Genomic DNA, 24,137 nt, shown 5'->3' on the forward strand with positions numbered 1-24,137 from the left:
ATATTCCAGAATAGACAATAGCACAGGTATTATATCACCCTCCCGAATAGAAATAATTCCCTGGAACAACCTTGGAGAAATACAAAATGCAAGCCTCCCAGATCAATAATTGTTAAATTTCAAAATAATGAAGAAAATAATTTTTTTGGAGCATCCAAAAAAAGAAAAATCACACATCATAAAATCAGAATTTTCCTTATATACTTCAGTAATAACACAGGGAAGAAAAGAAAACTGGTAAAACACTGGAATGTATTAGAAAATTGTATTTTATTCAATATTGAACTTTTTGTGGAAAGCAAAAAAAATTCAAAAACTAAAAAGTTCTCACTCAAGGAAAAACTTCGTATCAGTGGAGAAATAAATACTCAATGAAAATACCTGGATAACGGGGGCAGCTAAGTGGCACAGTGGATAAAGTACCTTCCTTGGATTTAGGAGGACCTGAGTTCAAATCCAGCCTCAGACACTTGACACCTACTAGCAGTGTGACCCTGGGCAAGTCACTTAACTCTTATTGCCCCGCAAAAAAAAAAAAAAGAAAGAAAGTGTAACGATTGGAATGACGCCACCTGCTGGAGACTTACTGTAGAAGAGTTCTGCCCATGAAGCGAAGGTCTTTGAGGGCAAGACCAGGAGTCTTTTCTTTGGCGGGGAGGAAGTGACGCAGACTAGTGGGAGGAGGAAGGAAGAGACTGGCGCTGACTCTGGAGTTCTTGCCTCTGGACTCTGGTGGGGAAGGGAGCTAAAAATGTGCTCTCCCTTTAATAGATAGAAATCTAGGCCTTTCTCTCTCTCTTTACCAAATTCTTATTCTCCTTAATAAATGCTTAAAAGTCTAACTCTTGCTAAAGCTTGTAATTGATTGGCGACCACTCATTAGATATTTTAGACAGTTTAGCTAGAATTTTACCCCTTAACAAAAGAAAATAATATCTGGATAATGTTAGCGCCTGAAGCTAAGTCTACAAATTAAGGTACATAAGATATTATAAAAGAAACAAATTACATTTTGAGATTTTTTTAAACATGAATTATAACTTTAAAAAGAGAAAAGAGGGGCAGCTAGATGGTGCAGTGGATAAAGCACTGGCCCTGGATTCAGGAGGACCTGAGTTCAAATTCAGACTCAAGACACTTGACATTTACTAGCTGTGTGACCCTGGGCAAATCACTTAACCTTCATTGCCCCGCCAAAAAAAAAAGAAAAGAAAAATAGGGGGAAAAAATTTTAAGAAAAAAGAGTTAAATATATGCTAAAGTTAATAAATTTAAAAATATTTCAAACTGACAAAAAAGAGGACAAAGAAAGGAGCCAGCTATTCTGAAAGCAAAAATCCTTTATTTAATTTTATAAAAGACATAAAGCCACAGGAAATGACAGTTGCTCATTTAAGACAAAAAAAGTTTGATTCTTTAAAAAATTTTATTAGTAGAAACTTTAGAAAAATAAGGTATTTCATTCCCTCTAAACATTTATAATAGTAAAAAAAAGTTAAAGCTAGAAAATAAATCTAAGTTAACATATATAAAATGTGAATGAACTGAATTCTCCAATTTGAAGGACAAGAGTTATGGAATTAATTAAAAATCATAAAATAAAACCCATTAACATGCTACTTACATGAAACATTTAATGTATCAAAAGATATACACAAACTGAAACTAAGCCAAACTATATTGGTCTAAAATATATCACACAACTGTAAGCTCAAAATACACAGTAACTTAATATTATCTAGTAAACCAGAAAACACTGAGAAAATATAATGTTGAACACTTCATCTGTATGTAGCAAATACACCATTTTCATTGGTCTCCATGACTGGAATCCAGTCTCCTAATCTCTACCTCATGGAATCCCTCCATTCTTCCAAAACTCCACTTTAGCACTCCCTGCCCTCTCTAACCACTAGTGCTCTCTCTCCCTCGCTAAGCCACCATGTAATTATTTTTATTTTGTGTGTGTGTGTATATATAGCACATATTTAAATATATCTGTTCACACATATTTATTTGCTATAGAGAATGAAAGCTCCTTAAGAGCTAGAACTGTCTGAGTTTTGTCTCACTTTGGTGTGTCCCACAGTATCTAGCAGGACGCCCAACACTGAGCAAGCATCGGGCAAATAAGCAAATGCTTATTGGCTGACTGAGGAACTCATATGCCGGCTGAATTCATAAAAGAAGGTTGAAAAATAGGTGAAAATGTAACAGTAGGAACAATCATCAAAATATGATAAATCTACTAAAAAATACTGTGCAAATAAAGAAACTATAAGCATTGAGAACTCTCTCCACCAAGGCAGATGACAACTTAACCTAAGATTTAGTAGATAAATTCTAGGGAGTTGCCAAAAGCAACTTTTTCCAACCACAACCCCTTTTCACCCAAGAAATTTTTACACAACCCTGGCTATATGGGTATATAAAACAGGTGTACATAACCTTTTACTGTTGCCAAATTTTTTGCAACCCCATATAGGGTTTTAAAAGCTTTGGGCTGGGGCTACTAGGTGGCACAGTGGATAAAGCACCAGCCCTAGATTCAGGAGGACTTGAGTTCAAACCCAGCCTCAGACACTTGACACTTACTAGCTGTGAGACCTGGGTAAGTCACTTAACCCTCACTGCCCCACAGAAAAGAAAAGAAAAAAGTTCTGGATAATGTAAGCTGGAACTATGTCTACAAATTAAGGCACATAAGATATTGTAAAAGAAACAAATTACATTTTGGGATTTTTTAAGTGAATTATAAAAGGAAAAAAAAGCTTTGGCCTAAAGCACCTGGAAGTTTAGGGATTTGCCCAGTCAATACAAACCAGAGGAAAGATTTGAACACAGATACTCTGACTCCCGAGCAATTCATTTGCAACCTTGGGCAGTGAGAGATTAAGTGACTTTCCCACAATCAGACAGCAGTAAAAAGTAACAGGAGCAGGACATGAATTGAAGTTTTCCTGACTCTAAGACCAACCTTCTATCCATGCTCCCTCAGAGTCTTCTGATTAAAAAAAAAAATTAACAACGAAGAAATTAAAATATATGAATGAGATGAAAGTACCAGTTAGAATGAGAGAACGAAAAAGAATACGGAGAAGATGCACACTTTTTGCCAAGTAGAGCAAATATATAAACCGCTTAGGTAGAAAAAAAAACTGGATAAGTTCAAAACAGCTGAAATTACACATGCTATATTTTATGCTGCAAGTCAGATATACATAGCGATACTACAAATAAAACACAAAGCTAAAGAAATGTCTGTTAAACAATAAGTGGGTTAAAGAAGAAACAGGAATAACTATTTCTTAAATAGCCATTTATCAAAATCTATAGGATGCAGCCAAAATAGTTCTTAGGGTCAAATGTAGAGAATTTATTCATAAATTGAAATGAGTTGTTAAAGTGATTCAAAAAAATTATTATCTGCAATGATAACAGTGAAAAAGAAGAAACATATGGACTACATTTGACAAAATTTAAAAAGGAATAGCATTAATAGTTTTTAAGGAAAGGAGAAAAAGAGGTAAAATAAAAACAAATTTAGGTAAAAATTTTAAATACAACAATTGGATTAACAAACCACAAGGTATTCTTCCTTAAAGAGCATTAACTTCAACAAACCATTAGCTAACACATTAAAAAAAAAATAAAAGGGGCGGCTAGGTGGCGCAGTGGATAAAGCACCAGCCCTGGATTCAGGAGGACCTGAGTTCAAATCGGGCCTCAGACACTTGACACTTACTAGCTATGTGACCCTGGGCAAGTCACTTAACCCCCCCTGCCCTGCAGAAATAAATAAATTAAATTAAAATAAAAAAGATCACCCTAAGTAGAAATGAAAAAGGTGATCATAACAGATACAAAGAGAAACCACTATCACAGAACAATAAATTCTAAAAGACCACTTGAGAGCAAATATATTTCCAAAAACATAAACTACCACAATAGGAAGTAACAAATAGACCTACTTTAAAAAATTTTAAAAAGAAGATAAGTAGAGTCACCCTTCCAACAAGAAATGATCCAGATGGGATCCTCCATAAATGTTTTTAAACCTTTCAGGAACAATTAAATCTTTGTGGCAATCATTGTAAAAACTGGCAAAAGGAAGAGATTAGCAGATTCAGGATTCAAATCTGTCATAATTCAGGGCTCTTTCCATTAAACTAACTCTGATGCCCCTCTCCCTGTTACTGGCTGAGCCAATGTCCTTCATTAAAATGGAGAAAATACTACCGCAGGAGGGTAGTTACAATATTTACTATTGCTCTGGACAATGAGTTCTCCATCTGTATTATGTGACAGACAAAAAAACTTAAGAACTATAAAAATGTATTTTTGAAACTCAAAACTGTTTTGATTTTGTCATTATTATATCATTCTAAAATACTATAAGGGTACTTCACAGGCTAAATTTCATAAATATCAACTAACAGGATCTATACACAGAATTAATCCTGAACTCTTCAGTGTAGTCATTTTAATCCTCCAAGACATGGTTCTGTTTGAGCATCTGACCTTAATTCTAGTATTTTTTTTTAATTCTAGTATTTTATAACCCATCCCATTAGGTACAGCCAGAACAGTTGCACTATCTCTAAAATATACCACAAGCATCACTGACACCAAGTTTAAAATGACACCTATTTAAAATGTCTTTTTCTTGCCAAACAGTTCCTTTCTCCTATCCACTGTTTAAAGTCCAGTTAAAGCCCAGTTCTTTCCAAGAAGGCATGTTTTGCATGTCTCATGCCTTTAGATGCATGTGCTTCTATGGAATTACTCAAGAGTCACTTAATTTTTGAAGCAAAGTAAACTCCTGATTGTCAATGCTAAGGCATAATAAGCAAAGAAAGTCAGAAAATAAAAATCAGTAAAATTGACTTAGAATAAGTTTTTTAGGTATTTTGAATATCAGTATGCCTTATATTCTGGAAATTCACAATACTTCAAATAAAATAATGACACTATGCTGGAAAGAGGTTGCAAAGCTAACCCACCTCTCTGTCTCCAACTCCTGCTCAACTCTCCTAAGTTCCCTTGCTGCAAAGTAAGAATGAAACAACAGCTTGACAACAATTTCCCTTTCACTAATTCCTTGGATGAGAGGCACACATTTTATGGAGAAAGATGAATGAAGGCAGAGGAAAAGAAAAGAAGAAGGTCTTTCTGGGCATCACCTTGGATCTTTGAAGAATTTTTTCTTTTAATCCAGGGATTCTTAAATTGAAGTTCACAGATCCACAAGAGATTCATTTATATTTTTACTAAACTCTAAATGAAATTTAGCATTTTTTTCCCTTACAAATGAGGGCAACAAACATTATTGAGAAGGGGTCCATCCATCAGTTTCCCCAGAATGCCAAAAAGAGACCATGACACACAAAAAAGATAGAGGCCCTGGTTTCAAGTTTTTGCTAGGTTTCAGGCTATATGTATGAATCAAGAAAAGAAAAGTTAAGCAAGGGAATAAATCAATAAATGTAAAGTCAGGAGAGACTACGGGGAAATTCTATGGCTAATAAACACCGACTCTAATTATTAATATGAATGATTGAATTAAAATACCTACTCAAAATACCTAATTTAGGAGTGTTATTTCATTTCCTCACCATTAAACCTCTAGGCAATACAGAACAATTTCGTTTCAGTTATCTAAAAACCTAAAATATTTTTTCTTTTTCCTTTACTGTCTTTTCATAATATCATTTCTAATATATAACTCCAGGAAAATATAGGAAAAAATGCAGGGGAAGGAGAGGGGCAGCAGGGTCCTTTTTTTTTTTTTCCATTGTAATACTTGCTGATAGCTCTAGGAGGAAAATGTTAAAAAAAATATAAAATGAGATTAATATTTCAATTTATACACTCTCCTTACAAATGGTACAATCAAGGGGAAAGCATAATGAAAACATATGTGATGGCCTAAAATCACACAGTTTAATCCACACACATTTATCCAGTTGCAAATACAAATGCCATAACTGACACTGTCCAAGTCCAAGTTGACACCTGTCCCTAAACTATAAACCCAAAGCCAAGGGTGGAGGCACTGCAAGGGCATCTCTACTCCTATACCTGCCAAGTCCCTCTTAGCATACTCCTGAGACTGACTACTCTATGCTAATACTCTAAGGACTCTTAAGTCTTCCATCCAGTGCCTGTTCTTGTTTTCATGTCTTGCCATATCGACTCAGCAAATTCTCTAAAACATTTACATATCTGTATGTACCACAAACATATTCCCACACACATACAACATAATATGATTTAAAGACAAATATATCAAAAAGACTTAAAAGACACAACAAGAATGGGGAGAGAAATTTACAACAAAAATGAGTGAAATTTTTAAAAATAATAAAAGAAAATGTGTCAGAGACCATGACTAAAAAAGAGCTAGATAAAACATAATGATGGAAGTTTGGGGAATGACTAACTAAGGGGATGGTTTAGAGAAAAAAAATAGAATGAATAAGGAAAAAGTGATGTTACCAAAAAATATTTCTTATTTTATATATTCAGTCTAATTTAATGCACATCAATAAATTCCATCAATGAAATATCCAATAATCTGTCTCTCAAAGGGTCATTTTGTGGACAAGCATAGTAACTACCTTACCAAGTAATCATACTCAGAAGTTTAGAATGCATTAGCTGGCATTCCTATTTTCCTTTTAATATTATAATCCAATCATGATAAATTTATCTAAATCTTTTCGAAACTACTGGAAAGGGAATTCTTAAACTTCTTTTTAAATTACATATCTTGCCTTATCAGCTCTTCTCTCCCCACTTCTATCTTCCTTAAGTCAGTAAATTGTAACAGGATGTCTATTTTTGGATTCTATTCCACTGCCCGTTTCAAACTAGCAAAAAGTTTACCACAAATTTAAATTTTCTGAAAAAGAGGCAAAGTATATATATTAAGAAAAGTTAATTAAGCCCCCAAAATGTGAAACAACAGATTTCTTCCTAAATTTGTAAAAAGTACACTCTGTATTCAAAATACACAAATATATTACACCACAACTGGCTTACATTAAGAAAATTCAATTGATTTAAAATATGTCAGATAATTTCTCATGGTCTTACACTTAGAGATATAGACTTAGAATCTGTCTAAAAGCAAGAAAAATATGCAAGCTTTTGCTCTTATTGGTAACCAGGTTTATATATGCGATTTAATCACCAAAACAATAATGGAAATATTATAACTCGTTAAGTAATCAGATAATTGATAATGTTGTATAATTCCTTCTTAGAAAACTAGGCACCTGGAAGCTGACATAGAAGGATGTTTGGTCAAACTTGAGCCAGAAGGTATTGATTCATTATCTTCATGCTGTTTTCTTAATTCTCTCTCTTTCTGCAGTTCTTCCTCTTTCTCTCTGGCTTCTGAAAAGAGAAGAAAAAAAAGAATTCATACTTAGGCTTCAAAGATTTCAGCATTAAAAAAAAAGGGAGGGGGCAGCTAGGTGGTGCAGTGGATAAAGCACCAGCCCTGGATTCAGGAGTACCTGAGTTCAAATCCAGCCTCAGACACTTACTAGCTGTATGACCCTGGGCAAGTCACTTAACCCCCATAGCCCAGCAAAAAAAAAAGAAAAAGAAATAAGAGTATTTTTCTCAAAATTAACATACATTCCAAATACTAATAAATAAGGTAACCTTCCAAATAAACTTCTAAAATTTAAACTGCTAACATTTTAATTAAAAAGAAATTTCCATATCATGCATTTTAACAAAAAGAAAATGAATACATTTTCTACAAGGCGATTGTACACTTACAGAAGTTTTGAATATACACACATGCAGGATGGACCAAAAGTCACGAAAGGGTTTCAATATTTAATAACTCCTTTATTTTTTATTTATAATACCATAGCATCATATACAGTATATTGGAAATGAATTTACATTATGTGTGAAAAATCCAATCTCATAAATGGTGAAAAATAAAAAGTAAATTTCAAAAATTTATTAAAACATCATGACTTTTGGCCTACCCTGTTGGTTGTTGTCCTTCATTCTTAAAGAGGACTAAAATGACATCACTGTGCTAGAATCAAGTTACAGTGTGTCTGACTGTGGCCGATCAGACCAATGTGAGCTCAGAATGCTCTACCACAAATCAGGCACAAATCCATGTGAACATTTGGGCTGGATTCTCTAAATTTGTTCATCTCAAGTTTCTTTTGAGCTACTTCAATTCTACTTTGCTCATAGAGCACAGTACCTTCTCTGATGAAGGCACAGGGCGGTCCTATGCCAGTGTCTCCCATGTCATGCAATCAATTCCAAAGTTCTTAAGAGAGATCTTGAGTGTGTCCTTATATCACTTTTTCTGACCAGCATTTGAGCACTTGCCCTATGTGGGTTCTCCATAAAATAGTCTTTTAGGCAGGCGTACATTTGGCATTCAAACATCATTTCCAGGCCATTGGAGTTGTGCTCTCTAGAGGAGAGTTTGAATGCCTGGGCAGTTTAGCTCTAGAGAGGACCTCATTGTCTGGTATCTTATGCTGCCAGGTGATCTTCAGAATCTTCCTATGACAATTCAAATGGAAGTGATTCAGTTTCCTCCTCCATTTTAGTCTTGGCTTGTGGCCTTTTCAAGCTGAAGAATTTACCATCAGTGCAGTAGCTGACTTCGATGCCCTGTTTGTCCTCACTTAAAGGCATTTGACAACATGACTGGAAACATCATTTAAAAAGCATGGGAGGGGGCAGCTAGGTGGCGCAGTGGATAAAGCACTGGCCCTGGATTCAGGAGGACCTGAGTTCAAAGCCGGCCTCAGATGCTTAACACTTACTAGCTGTGTGACCCTGGGCAAGTCACCTAACCCTCATTGCCCCGCCCCCGCCCCCAAAAAGCATGGGAGCAAGCACACAGACTTGTTTCATTCCATTGGTGACTAGGAAAATGCAAGAGCATTGTCTATCATCCAGAACCCAGGCAATCATGCTGTCATAAAATTGACATACAATACTGATGAACTTTTCCAGGCAACCAAATTTTGACATAATTTTCCTTAAGTCCTCATGACTAACAGTATCAAAGGCCTTTGTCAGTTCTATGAATGTTATGTAAAGCCCTCTGTTCTGTTCATGGCATTTCTTTTTTTTTAATCTTTTTTTTTTTTGGTGAGGCAATTGAGGTTAAGTGACTTGCCCAGGGTCATACACCTGGTAAGTGTCTGAGGCTGGATTTGAACTCAGGTACTCCTGAATCCAGGGCCAGTGCTTATCCACTGCACCATCTAGCTGCCCCTTTTTGTTTTTTGTTTGGTTTTGTTTTTGTTTTTTTGGCGGGGCTTTGGGGGTTAAGTAACTTGCCCAGGGTCACACAGCTAGTAAGTGTCAAGTATCTGAGGCAGGATTTGAACTCAGGTACTCCTGAATCCAGGGCCAGCGCTTTAACCACTGCGCCATCTAGCTGTTCCTGGCATTTCTATTGGAGTTATTAGACAACAAACACCACATTAACTGTTCCTTCACCCTTCCTGAAGCCACACTGGCTCTCACGTAGATGACCATCTTCTAGGTGAAGTATCAGCCTAGGAGGACTCAGGCAACAATCTTGCCAGCGATGACTGAGAGACCCCCCCTGTGACTGTCACAGGACAATATATTTCCTTTACCTTTATAGAGATGGACAATGGAGGCATCCTTGAATTCCTGGGGGATAACCTCCTCTTGCCATATAAGGCTGAAAGATGTCAGTCAACTTTTCTATAAGCAATGGACCCCCAACCTTATAAATCTCAGCTGAAATAGAATCAGCACCAGGTGCTTTGCCACAGCAGGGGAGCCTAACAGCATTCAAAACCTCTTCTTCCCTTGGAAATTTGTCTAAAGAGGAGTTGACTTCAACCTGAGGTAAACAGTCAATGTCTTCAGCATTGATTGATGACAGTCAGTTGAGAACACTATAGAAGTGTTCAGCCCACCTCTACATTCAGCCCACCCTGTACATTTTGTAATCAATGTGAATGTTATTCTAACTCCACAGATCTAGTTTTGCCATCACCTCACAAGAGACTTTCTATATTACCTTTCACTATCTTTGTCTCTGCCATGTTTTATAACACTAATAAACAATAATTTATCTAGCTATTCCCCAATTGGTTAACAATAGCTGACATTTATACAGAACTTTAAAATTAACAGAACACTCTGAATGCCATTTCATTGAAACAACAGTGACCATAATATGACTTAGGTGCTATACCTAGTAACATCTCCATTTGATGAAAACACAAAAGACTCAATTCAGAGACAATCAAAGTCAGGTCTCCCCAACTCCAAGTCCAGCACTCATTCCACTATGTAATACTGCTTCTCTTAAGTAAAAAATGCAGGAATACTTTGAGGATAGGGCCTTTTTTCCTTTTAATGACATCTTTAGGACACAATTCAAACAACATAATTACTGAGTAAAAGAACATGATCAGTTGTATAATTTTTATTTATATTTATTCTGTGTTGTTCTCAATAAAGGTTATGACAGTGTCAAGTTTCAAAAACCACTTAATAGTGTCCTTACAGGTCAGGCAACATTGGATTTTAACTGTTTTTTGCTAAGTTAAGTGAAAGACGGAGGAGGAAATAAAATTGTCCAAGGATCAATTAATTAGGTACTGCTGTAAATCACCAAATCAAAATAAAGATGGTAACTGCAGCTCTCATTACTCTCAGAACACAGGCTACACTGATTATACACAGAACTCAGAGAGCCCAGAGCAGCCTTATAAAGAATGTGAATATATCTGACTGAATTAAAAAATAATAATAATAATTCATTTGGAAGAACAAAAAGTTAGGAACATCAGGGAAACCAGGAAAAAAAGATGTAAAGCAAGCAGATTCAGAAGTATCAGGCCTTAAACTGTATTATAAGGGAAGTTCATTTTTGAAGTGTGAAATGGCTAATTTTTATTTTAAATTAAAATTTTCTGTACAAATAAAAGCTATGTAGGCAAGAATAGAAGGAATGCAGAAAACTGGGTAAAACTTTTCTAGACAATCTCTCAGATCAAATGTAATTGGGTTGAAATATTGGTGTAGTGTAGGAAATAATGAGCTAGTTGATTTACAAAAACTTGGAAAGACTTGGACATATAAAGGAATATGCTATCCGCCTTCAGAAAAACAGATGACAAGTAGAAATAAGCATAATATGCTCATATATGTATAAGTGTATGTTTATATATGTGTGTGATGTATATTTATAGATATCTATGTATAAGTATGTGTGTGTACGTGTGTATGCATGCATATCTCCATGCTTAATTGCAGCCTTCTTTAGGGCAGAGGATGGGTGTGTAGGGGAAATAAAGTAAAAAGTATACAGCAGAAAAACAAAAGGAAACCTACAAGGAAGCAAAGAAAAGCTGAAAAACAATGTGTAGTACTTATTATGTAGGTTTTCTTGAAATGGAAATGTATTGTTTCATATTGAATCCTCTCATGTTCTGCTGTGTACATGGCGATGCTTTTTTTTTCTTTTCTCATTTTGTATGTAACTTTAAAATGAATGTTTAAAATTTACCCAAAAAAAAAGATGTGAATACATAAACAGCAAAGGAAAATGGAATTTAACAGAAAACAGGAGGGAAAGATAAAGGCTTACACATCTGTAACAAGTAACAGAAGAGAAAGATAAAGACATCTGCCTCAGGAAACAGCTGGTCAAAACTGGAGTTGTGGCTTATATCCCAAACTTGATTTCTGCAGGTAGTGTAATCTAGCTTCCAGCAACCAAGTCCAGAAGCTCAAAACAGACAATGAGGCAGTCTTCTTCTTGTTATAGTGACAGCCAGAAGTCTAAACCAATTTCTTTCCCATCACAGTCATTTTCTTATCACAGTGGCGGCAAGCCCCCTGAGCCAGCAAGCCCCCTGAGCCAGCTTCTTTCTCATCAGTGTCTTTCACTTATCAGTCCCCACATTCAATCCTAGATTACACTCATGGTTAATCTAGAACCATATTCTTACACAATTTATCAATTTTTCCCCAGGATACAGTCTCATATGTTTGTTGGTAAGAATTTCCAAAGGCAGATGCAATCATTGGGAAAACACTGTATTAATACAATAACTATTATTAGTATCATAAAGCACAGGGTTTTCAAAACTTCCTTAATCCTGCCTGAATCTAGCAACCAACCCCAAATATCCCATTGAGATATCCCCTCATGTTTAATGTAGTCTAATTCTAATTCTATTCAATTCAGATGATGTTAGGTGATGTCAGATGGTGCTCAATTCAGGGGATTTGATCAGATACAAAAGTGTAGCATCCAGCCCTCACTAAGATTTTTTTAATCATAAAAATATTATTTTCTAGTTACATGTAGAGATAGTTTTCAACATTTGTTTTTATAAGATTTCTAGTTTCAAATTTTTCTCCCTCCCTCCCCTCCCCAAGACAGCAAGAGATATGATATAGGCTATATATGTAAAATCACATTAAACATATTTCTGCATTAGTCATGCTATGAAAGAAGAATCAGAGCAAAAGAGAAAAACCTCAAAAAAGAAAAACAAAAAAAGGAGAAATAGTATGGTTCGATCTGCATTCATAATTCACAGTTCTTTTTTTTCTGGATTTGGAGAGCACTTTCCATCATGAGTCCTTTGAAACTGAAACTATCTCAGATCATTGTATTGCTAAGAGTCAAGTCTATCACAGTTGATCAACACACAATGTTGTTGATATTATGTACAGTGTTCTCCTGGTTCTGCTCATCTCACTAAACAACGGTTCATGCAAGTCCTTCCAGGTTTCTCTGAAATCTGCCTGCTCATCGTTTCTTACAGCACAATAATATTCCATTACATTCATATACCACAACTTGTTCAGTCATTCCCCAATCGATGGGCATCCCCTCAATTTCCAATTCTCTGCCACCACAAAAAGAGCAGCTATAAATATTTTTATACATGCATCACTAAGATTTTTAATTTAATTAAGGTATTATTTAGCTCCCACTAAGCTACCTCCTTATCTAGCTAGCAAATAATCAAGGGCTATGTTAGTAATGATTTGGCATTGTTGATAGATTCACTCATGAACATTTTAACAAAACATCAGTAAATCTAAGGATCCCTTTGGAAGTGTTTGGCTATGTCTGAATGCGAGGTAAGATTATTCTCCAGATAGCAGAGTCTCCCCATTGAAAGAGGTCATGTAAACTATTGCCCTATTCCTACCTACCCAAAACTGACTACAGGTCAAATAGACCGTCTGGAACATCTATGAGGTTAGGTGGCTATCTGGCTAGTCATTAAAATTTCTCATAACATTTCCAGGTTACATTGGCAAAGGTCTCTCCACACAGGGACTATTCTCGATTAATCTGGTGTATACTCACTCAGCAAGTATACGATAGGGAAGTCCTGTTTCCGAGCAGAGACTACACAAGGGCACCTTCACTTGTCCTGTGATGGATGGCAATGTAAGTATGATTATAGATGGTCATATTGCAGCACTTAGGATTATCACTAGCCAGATCCCCTGTCATTAAGTGCAGGGCAATCATAGGAGTGTCTCACTTCGGGGTGAGTGGAAACATTCATACACACCCAACAGTTATCCTGAGTGACTGAAGCCACTTTCTACAATAATCTCAAATAGGAATTTGATTACCAGTCTTCATCTTCAGCAGATGGAAGCGCTACAGGTGGGCTCTCGGTGGATAAGGAGCTAAAAAAGAGGGGCTAGTTAAGGTTACAGGAACTGGAAGAGCTGAAGCGGGGGTGGCACTAGGAATTTTATATGAATTATTATTGCTGAGATGCCCTGTGATCACTGGACTACCTAAACACCAGTAAATGAGGGGAAAGGCACAGCTACTCAGATGGCTTATTAATGCCAACTCTGATTTCAGGTGAATCACAGGAAAGGGAAGGGCATTGATATTGAACCTTAACTCTGAAATCTCATCATCTAATAAGATTATACTTCTCCTGTCAGTATTTTGGCACTAAATCACTTAAATTAATTTTGGAAGTGTGAGAAAATTATTACCAGGGGCCCCCCTGCTGAGACAGCCTGGCTGACCTTTGATTTAAGGTCAACACAGCAACAGGAAGTTAACTCACAAAGCTTTGTTCCCACCAGAGAGTCTGAACTCTAACCTCGGCACATTCTATTTATGGACGGCCTTCAAGTCATGTCAATCAATGGACCTGAATGCTACCAGACAATTAGCTTGGAACAGTGTGTGGGGACTGCCTCTCTTCTGGATTCACAGGGAGCTTCCGCTCTCACAGGCACAGGATCTTTTCTTTTGTGGCCTGGGACTCATGGGTAAAGGCAGCTTTTTCTCCTCTCTCTCCTGTAGATCCCAGCTAGGTTTTCCTATCTTTCTGAACTCCACGTGTTCTCTCTTTACTCTTTAATAAATGCTTAATGCCCCAAAACTGGTGCTAAAGCTTCTAATTTATAAGTAAACCCTAGCTAGCTTTTCCTACACTGGGGACAGAGATAGGTCACCATACATTAAATTTTACTCATCACAGAAGCATTAACATTTTGTTCAACTTTAGGACATTCGGGGGGCATTTTCCCATTTGTCCAGTTTTCCTTTAGTTATGATCAAAATTATTCTTCAAATCATATCTCTTTTATGTCCAAATATTTAATATATTTTCATATCAGTATAAATGGAATTTCCATTTCAATTATTTTTTCTTGATTTCCCTTAGTAGTATATAGTAAAAGATTATTTTTGTGAACTCCTAATATGTTACTTTAGTTAAATCACTTATTAAATTTTTAAGCAAATGAATTTTCAATATGTAAAATCATGTTGCTTACAAATGAATATATTTCGGGGCAGCTAGGTGGCGCAGTGGATAAAGCACTGGCCCTGGATTCAGAAGGACCTGAGTTCAAATCCAGCCTCAGACACTTGACACTTACTAGCTGTGTGACCCTGGGCAAGTCACTTAAGCCTCATTGCCCAGTCCCCCCCCCCAAAAAAAAGGATATATTTTTATTTCCTTATTACTAATCCTGATTATTTTTTTCCATGAATTAATAATATTATTGCCAATATTTCTAACACTACATAAAACAGAAGGTAGAGTCGAGATAATGAAATAGTAAAAGGAAATACAGCAACTTCCCCTCAAAAAATTCCTCCAAAAAGATCAAGAAAACACACCAGACCGAATCCAAAGGGGAAATCTAAGAAAAAAATCAGTGAGTAATTTGTCTCACATAAGCCAGCACAGAGAAACAGAAGAGAGTCCTGTGGACACTAGGGACAGGATCTATACAGAAGCAGGTGTACAAAGCACTCTAGAGCAGGGTAAAAAGTTATACATTAAGGTAAAAAGAGACTCAAGACCCATACAGCCCCAAGACATGTTGCAAGGATTGGGAACAGGTATGTCAACTGCTTTGTCACTCACTAGTCTGTTCCCAGTCATAAATCCAGAGTAGATGAGGAAGCAATCTGTACCCAAGGATGGCATTCTGGGATGAGGAACAGTTGCCAGCCATAGCCTGTGTACAGAGCAAGATGGAAATTCAGAGCAAGAAGCAGTGGTATGGCTTAGATCCCAGGATCAGAGCAGGGTCTTAGTTCCAACTTCTAGCCCAAACTGAAGCTTGCAAAAGAATAACCAGGGCAAGAACTGAAGGCCAAAGGGCAGCTAAAGCTCCATCATTCTTAATCAAAAGAGCATTCCAGGGCAGCTAGGTGGCACAGTGGATAAAGCATTGGCCTTGGATTCAGGAGGACCTGAGTTCAAATCCGACCTCAGACACTTGACACTTACAAGCTGTGTGACCCTAGGCAAGTCACTTAACCCTCATTGCCCTGCAAAAATTAAAAAAAAAAAAAAAAGAGCATTCCAGTTGGCTGAAAGTGGTTGGGTACAGTAGCAGTCTACTACTGCTCAGACTAAAATGCAGATCCAGATGCTGCAAAACATAGACAGAGGCTGCATGCTGGATCACAACACTCTGAGAACACTGAAAGCTTGCTGCCCCTGAGAGGTTAGAATAATAGAACACTCAATACCCCAGGAAATCAGCAACAGGACCAGCCCAGACCTTCCCTCCAAAAGTGCTACAGAGCCCAATCCTAATATTAAGTCTGAAGTGATAAAGTAGATGGAAGAATAAGCAAATAAAAGAAGACTATATCATGGCAACAGAGATGCTTAAGAAAATAAACCAAAAAGAAGAAAATTATTCTAAAACATCTACAAAGAAAACTTCATGGAAAATGCAGCTTGAGCAAAAAACATCAACTAAAAATTCCTTGATGAAGCAAGAGTTTGTTTTACCTTAAAAAGTTAAAAAGATTTTATAAATGAAATGAGATCTCTTGAGGAAAAAATTTTTAAAGAAATGAGGGATCCCTTTTTCACCCGTCCAGCCATCGTGGTGGAAGCTCGGCTATCATCTCATCATCATGTCCTCTCATAAAACATTCAAAATCAAGAGGTTCTTGGCCAAGGAACAGAAGCAGAATCGTCCCATTCCTCAATGGATTTGAATGAAAATTGGTAATAAGATCAGGTACAACTTAAAGAGGAGACACTGGAGGAGGACCAAACTTGGATTATAAAGATGACCAGCACAATGAAAGACATTCTACACCAAGACCACTCCCCACCGCTTACTATGCCATCCATCCATCAATCAGTCGATCAATCACCTCATTACCCTCGATAAGAAGTAAATAATACTACTACTGCCCTCCCTTTTCCCGAAGCTGTCTGGTAAGATGCTGACATCCAAAAAAAATGAAAAAAAAAATGAGGGATATGGAAGAACTGAGGAAATTAACAGCCCAGCACAAGAGGCACAAAACCTTACCCATGCAAAATGCTTCCTGAAGACTAGAATGGAAAAAATAGAAGCTAATGACTCCATGAGATAAGAATGTAAAAAAGTTGGGGGCAGCTAGGTGGCGCAGTGGATAAAGCACCAGCCCTGGATTCAGGAGTACCTAAGTTCAAATCCGGCCTCAGACACTTGACATTTACTAGCTGTGTGACCCTGGGCAAGTCACTTAACCCCCTCTGCCCCGCAAAAAAAAAAAAAAAGAATGTAAAAAAGTCAAAAAAACTGAGAAAAAAATAGATGAAAATGTAAAATACCATAATAAAAACAACTGACCTGGAAAATAGATTGAAGGGGAAAAAATTAAGAATCACTGGATCATCTGAAAGCCATGATCTTAAAAAAAAAAAAAAGCCTTGACATGATATTTCAAGAAATCTTAAAAGAAAACTACCCATATCTCTTAGAACCAGAGGGGAAACAGATTTAGAATTCAGTGGTCACCTTGTGACAGAAACCCCAAAATCAAAACTCAAAGGCATTATAGCCAAAATCCAGATCTTCCAGCTCAAAGAAAAAAAAAATACTAGAAACAGGAAAAAAGAAAAAAATTCAAGTACTGAGGAGCCATAGTCAGGATTGTGCAAAATTTAGCAATTACCGGGGCAGCTAGCTGGCACAGTGGATAAAGCACCGGCCCTGGATTCAGGAGGACCTGAGTTCAAATCCGGCCTCAGACACTTACTAGCTGTGTGACCCTGGGCAAGTCACTTAACCCCAATTGCCTCACCAAAAAAAAAACAATGTAGTTAAAATTTAGCAGTTACTATCACAAAGGAATAGAGAAGGTAAAGGTGTAAGTTTACAGCAGGGGTGTGCTGGTAAATTTTTAATATGTACACATGACATATTTTTAAGTTTAATGTACATTAGCAACAACTTAAGTCTAAACAGTCAAGAAAACAATAAATCAAGTACTCATTTGAAGCATTTGCTGATTTCTGAGACGTAAGTGCTTACACTGAAAATTTCAGTTTTCAGGAGCAGGTATGAGCTGACTTCAGCACAGCCATGACTTAACAGCAAAGAATGACATTCCTAACTAAACTGAGAATAATCTTACAGGAAATAAATGAAACTTTAATGAAATAAAGGATTTCAAGCATTCATGATGAAAAGCAAGAACTATGTAGAAACTCTGAAATGAAAACACAGAGTTAAGGGAAATTTTTAAAAGTAAACATAAATGAATAATGATGAAGGACTAAACAAAGATACTTAAGTCCCTTTAGACAGAAGGTATGGGAGAGGTTGTTATATCTTGACAATGTTAAAAGAAAAATGGAAGAGGAAGAGGAATACAATGAAGTGAGAGGAATAAAGAAGAGAAAAAAATTTAGGATAAATTATCTCACATAATTGTGTGGTAAAGAAGCCTATACATACAAGGAGGAAGAGGTAGGAGAGTAGCTTACATGAAACTCACTCTCATCTGAAATTGTCAAAAAAGGGAAGAATACATACATGTATGCATGCATACATGCATACACAAAAACATAGATGGGTACAGAATTATATTCCATTCAAAAGGAAAATAGTAAGGGAAAGGTGAAAAGGGAGAAGGAAACTTAGAAGGAGGTTAAATTAAGGAAACAATTAGTCCTAAGCAAAACAAAACTAAAAAATGATGTACAAAAATATTTAGATCTTTTTGTGGTGGCAAAGAACTAGAAAATAAGGGAATAAATTGGGGAAAGGATGAACAAATTATGATATATAAATATGAGATGTTATTGTGCTATAAGAAATGATTAAAAGAATGGCTTCAAAAAAACTTCAGAAGATTTGTATGAACTGATGCAGAGGGAAGTGAACAAAATCAGAATAAGTTATACGATGACAACAATATTGTAAAGAGAAATAACTCTGAAAAACTTAGTAACTCTAATGAGCGTAATGACCAACCAAGATTCCAGAGGACTCATGATGAAATGTGCTATTTACCTCCTGACAGAGGTAAAAGACTCATAGTAGAGAATAAGACATATAGATATTTATATTTTTTTCTTTTTGACATAGCTAATGCAAATAGAAATCAATGACTTCATGATAAAAAATCTGAATAAAATCAAGACAAAAAACAGAAAATTCAAAATATCTGGTATCAAAAATGACCAGAAAAACAGATCAAGGAGAGATAATTTAAGAATCATTTAAACACTGTGTTTTAAACAGACACTAAATTTTAGTAAATTGTAAATTAAAACTGCACACATCAACTAGAACCAGAGGGCAACAAAGTGAAGACAAAAAGAATCCATCAATCATCTCCTGACAGGAACCCCAAAAAGAAAATGACAACACTTGACAACAGATTGAATATAAATGTCTAAGACAGAAGTCAAAGATGACACAAGATTTGCAAGCCTGGATGACTTGCAGGATGGTGGTACTCAATGGTGCTACCCCAGGATACTGTCTTTTTCTCAGATTAGAAGCATTTAAGGTACAGTCTTAGTTGCCACGGGCATGGAGAGATAAACTGACTTGCCCAGAGTCAAACCAGCACAGCTGTGTGACAATGTATAAGTGGTGTTGTTACATTATAAACTGTTCTCCTGGTTTTGCTCATTTCCTTCTATATCAGTCCACACAAGTCCTCCCAAGTTTCTCTAAAACCATCTCTTTCTTCATTTTTATAGCACAATAGTATTCCATTAGATTCACACACCATAATTTGTTTGATAGGATATAATTCTTTAAATAATGGATATACTCTTAGTTTCCAGTGCTCAATAGTAATAAAAAAAACTGAAAAGGGAGGAGAGTTGCAAGACAGTAGAAAGATAATGTGTTCTATTCTAGACATGTTGATGCCTACAATACTTTCAATTCAGAATGTCCAAGAGGCCATTTGGCAATGCGAGACAGCAGAAAAGTTAGAGCTGGCTATATAGATGTAGAAATCGTCTGCACAGAAATGACAACTAAGCCCATGGGAGCTGATGCAATCACCAAGCAAGATGTATGTGCTTGTTAATCAAAAGAGCAATGGACTACCCCATAAAGTTATAAGGAAAATTATACAGAACTTTATCTGATAAGAACCTATTATAATACCCAATCCCAAATGAAGAAAAAGCCAAATGACAATTTTAGGAAGAGGAAATATAAGCTGTTACTAAACAATTAAAATGTTCACCTTCTATTATGTAGAGAACGAAAATTAAATGTACCAGAATGCATGCAAATTGGCAAATACAGAATAAAATAAAATTAACTGTTGCCAGAGCTTAGGATCAACAAATACTTTCATCACATTGTTAAGGGATCTATAAAGAATTGAAGCTTTGGGGAGATCAAAATTGATACCCTTTAACTCTTTGATCAATTTTTATTTCCCACTGGAGTTGATCCAATTAATTCATCAATGAAGTTAAAAGTCTTGGAAAATCCATAAAAGCACACTTTAAAATGTCAGTAATTTGGGAGTATTCAATAATGGAAAATTTGGTCAGACCTTCATCTTTTATTGAATTGCAATTTTTATCATACTCAAAAAAAGTTAACGTGAAATGGTCTGTCACAAGCCAAACTTTTTTCAAGTTCACACTGTTTCTACTGTTTTTTACTATTTTGGGGGGTGAAAATTCTAATAAACTTCTGTCATCCTTAATGATTTGAAAATGAGCTTGTACTCTAAACAGAAAGTGAGGGACAGCAGGCAAGGCTTAAAATAATTACCAGCAAATATTTTTTAAAAACACCCAGAATAATAACCTATAAAAGACTTTATGGAAGGCTATAGATGAAAATCACACAAGATGAGAAGTTACAGCTGGTTTGTCCTCTGCACTAGTGGTAGGAGCATTCACATCCATGAGATTACTTCAATTGAAATATTTTCAGAAGTTTTAAAATCACAAATTTTTTTCCAGAAAAAATATATTACATTCATCTTTAAAACTTGGAAACATTTTCAATGTATTTAATTCTAACTTTGTAATATTATTCAACCTATAGCAATTAACTTAAACAAATGTAAATGCAGCAATCTAAACTTACCCAAAACTTTTCTACTTCTTTCCACAGCTGTTCTTCGGGTTTGCTCAAACATGGCTTCCAAGTCAAATGTCCTGGCTTTCTTTCCTAAAATGGAGAGGGATGGATGACAGAGTTAGTTGATATTACACAGGGAACAAAATTTTTGATTTATTAGTCTAACTTAAACATAGTATGGGTGACCACACAAAGTTGTCAATGCATAACAGATGTCCATCTAAATTATCACTTCTTTAACCTAGAAATCCTGGCCCTGTTAACTCTGTGAATGTCTGTTTTAAGGGGGAGAAGTAGTAATTATGTCCCTGAATTAAAGAACCACTCCTCTGAGTCCCACTTCTCAAAGATATGGACCAGGCCAAAAAAAGAAAAAAACACACACAAAAAAAACCCTAAGCACATATAAAATGAGGATAATAAGCAAATTACCTACCTCAAAATGTTGTTATACTGCTCAAATGAGATAAATGTATGTCAAGTACTCTAACATATTTTATGGTGCTTTAGGTTAGTTATCAGTGCTATGCTCACACATCTTCAGAGGCTTTAGAACCCACACAAGCAAACAAAAATATAGAGGATAGGAGGTAAGTTAGAAAGGAAAATAATCTTCTGGCAAAATACCATCTACTATGGATATCCATTTCTGTTTTGCAGGCTACAAGTGTGCAACTTGATAGTGGTGGTGACAATGGTAGTAGCAGAATTACCAAAAGTAAGAGGGGCAACATGTCAGTCAGAAAGACCCAGGTTCAAGTCCCACCTGTGACATATTAGCTGTGACCCTGATCAGCTAACCTCTCAATGCCTTAGGCCAATATCTAAGACTAAGTTTGCAGAACAGATGTTAATTTGCTTTGGTAGGGGAAGTTTCCTTACTGATAGTTCCTTATACCAATGAAATCACAGGTCTGATACAAATAATATCACTGCTGTACTGAAGTAGTCAATACTGGCCCACTAATATTATAGAGAATTTACTATGAATTATTCAATCACAATACTCAATACTTTAGAAGTAAAAGGAACTATAGAAAATATCTAGTACAACCTCTTACATAATGCATGACTCCACACACAATACCACAGTCATAAAGAAGTTTTGCTTTTTCATCTTTTCTCTTAGTAAACTTTAGGAATAATGCCATGCATGTATGTATATGTATACACACACACACACACAAAACTACAAGGATGTTTGGATGTGGAGTCCATGTCTGTTGACATAGGGGAAAAAAAAGGAAAAAAAGGAAAGAGGTGGATGGATGGAATCTCAAGCTCTTCAGATTATTAGGATACACACCAGACACACACGCACACCTAACAAAGTACGCAGCAAAGCATAGACCTAATAAATGTTTGTTGATGGCTAATACAAAAATATGTTTTGCATGACTTCACATGTATAATTGATATCATGGGGCAGCTAGATGGTGCAGTGGATAAAGCACCGGCCCTGGAGTCAGGAGTACCTGAGTTCAAATCAGGCCTCAGACACTTAACACTTACTAGCTGTGTGACCCTGGGCAAGTCACTTAACCCCAATTGCCTCACTAAAAAAATAAATAAATAAATAAATAAATGATATCATATTGTTTGTCTTCTCAATGGGTAGTGGAGGGGAAGGAGGGAAATAATTTAGAACAATTTTTTTTTTACACGAGTGCTAAAAATAATGAATTTTGCAAAAATAAAAAATAAACATCTGTTGACTGATGTCAAATGTACACTCATTGTAAATATGCGTTTCCCTTTATGATCAGTAAGGGATGAAGTCATAGCAGCAATCCATCATGTTGGGTTTTTGTTGGTTTTCCTCACAAAGATGTCTTTGCTCCTATTTATCCCCTAGTATCTGAAACAGTTTTCTACCCACATGGACCAAAGTACATCACCACTTAGTACCACGATGTACAGAACCTTTTCTGACCTAAGACCTTGACTCTTTGAATGCAAAGAAACTTAAACTGCCTCCTCTTCCCGCTGTGCTTCCTTGAACCCTAGTTCCCCACCCTCCACCCCCTGCTTCTCCCTACTCAGTCTGCTCCTCCTTCTCCCTCTTCTCCCTATCCTTCCCCCCTCATCCACCTCTTCTTCCTCCCCCCTTTCCTTTCCCTCCCCCATCCTCCTCCTCCCTCCCCTGCTCCCCTCCCCAGCTCTTACTCCCTCCCCCTCCTCGCGGGCGCCCCGCTCCCCGAGCCGCCCGTCTGGCAGAGATGGGGCAGCAGCGCCCAGCTGTCAGGGGGTGCGTGGTCCTGGTGGCTGCACTGCGGCAGTGGATGGATAATCTCCGCTCCAAGGGGAGGAGTCGAGGCTACCCTGGGGGACGCGGTACCCAGGTCCCACAGGCCGCTCGTCCAGCCCGGGCCCTCCCGGGTCTCCAGCAGCGCCGCCCCTGCCCCGGCGCCCCCGAACTCACCAAAGCCAGTAAAGCCCATGGTGGAAGCCAGCTCCGGATCGGTTGCCGGCGCGTCTGTGCCTGTGGAGCACGAAGGAAGAGAGAAGGAAGCATCGTTAGAGTCGCTATGTCTGTCCCCAGCCCACCTTGCTTCAACCCGAAGACTGAACCCACCATCACCGCCTCCCGAGGTTTCCATGCCGGCTGCTGGGACCAGTATAGACCTAAACCACAACACACTGCCCGAGCTCTGCTCAGCCGGGCGGAAGTGTCTTCCCAGCCGGGCGGAAGCGTAGCCATACACCAGGAAATGGCGCCTCAGACAACGAGAGAGGCGCCTGACCAGAGGAGACGCCCCCCCCTTGCAGCTCCGGCCACAGCGCCTCCCTGGCGGGAACGGCGAGTAACAGCATGCGCCGGGTCGATCTCTACAGCTATTGGCCGGTGTGTTGGTAGCTGGTGAAAAGGAAGCAGCCACGTAACAGCGCCTGACCTCGAGGAGAGACATTCTTTCCCGAGAGGCTACCTGTAAATACAATATAAAGTATATACAAAATAAATTCTAAGTAGTATAGGGAGAGGGGGGTAGGAGGTTGGAGGTTCTTCAAGAAAGGCTCATCCATCGAGCTGAGACTTGAAAAGAAGGAAGGGAAGGAACGATCGCGTGAGACAGAGAGGGAGGGATGAAGGGCATTCCAAGCAGGGGGCACCTGCTGTGCAAAGGCTCGGAGATGGCAACGTGGACCGTGAGGAGCAGCAAAAAGACATGGACGAGCTGTGCAAGAAGGGGAGTAGGGTATATCGAGGCTGGAAAAATGGGTTTGGACTAGGTTGTGAAGTGCTTTAAAATCGAAAGAGAGAGGCA

General features: G+C 37.4%; 1 protein-coding gene and 1 pseudogene across 1 annotated transcript in view; one reads left to right on the top strand and one right to left on the bottom strand.

Annotated features, from left to right (window-relative positions):
* The window catches only part of WDR70 (WD repeat domain 70), a 326,112-nt gene extending 302,317 nt beyond the window's left edge, over positions 1 to 23,795 (bottom strand). Inside the window, exons 1-4 of the mRNA XM_043979740.1 lie at positions 23,447 to 23,795; positions 23,294 to 23,353; positions 20,878 to 20,961; positions 7,281 to 7,401 (exon numbers count right to left, since the gene is read on the bottom strand). Of these exons, the coding sequence (XP_043835675.1) occupies positions 7,281 to 7,401; positions 20,878 to 20,961; positions 23,294 to 23,353; positions 23,447 to 23,780 (599 nt within the window). The 5' untranslated portion in view covers positions 23,781 to 23,795. The remainder of the gene's footprint in view (positions 1 to 7,280; positions 7,402 to 20,877; positions 20,962 to 23,293; positions 23,354 to 23,446) is intronic.
* On the top strand, positions 16,439 to 16,594 carry LOC122737263 (annotated as a pseudogene).
* Positions 23,796 to 24,137: the final 342 nt, after the last annotated feature.

This window comes from Dromiciops gliroides, chromosome 1, assembly GCF_019393635.1.
Source record: "Dromiciops gliroides isolate mDroGli1 chromosome 1, mDroGli1.pri, whole genome shotgun sequence".
Classification (NCBI taxonomy): domain Eukaryota; kingdom Metazoa; phylum Chordata; class Mammalia; order Microbiotheria; family Microbiotheriidae; genus Dromiciops; species Dromiciops gliroides.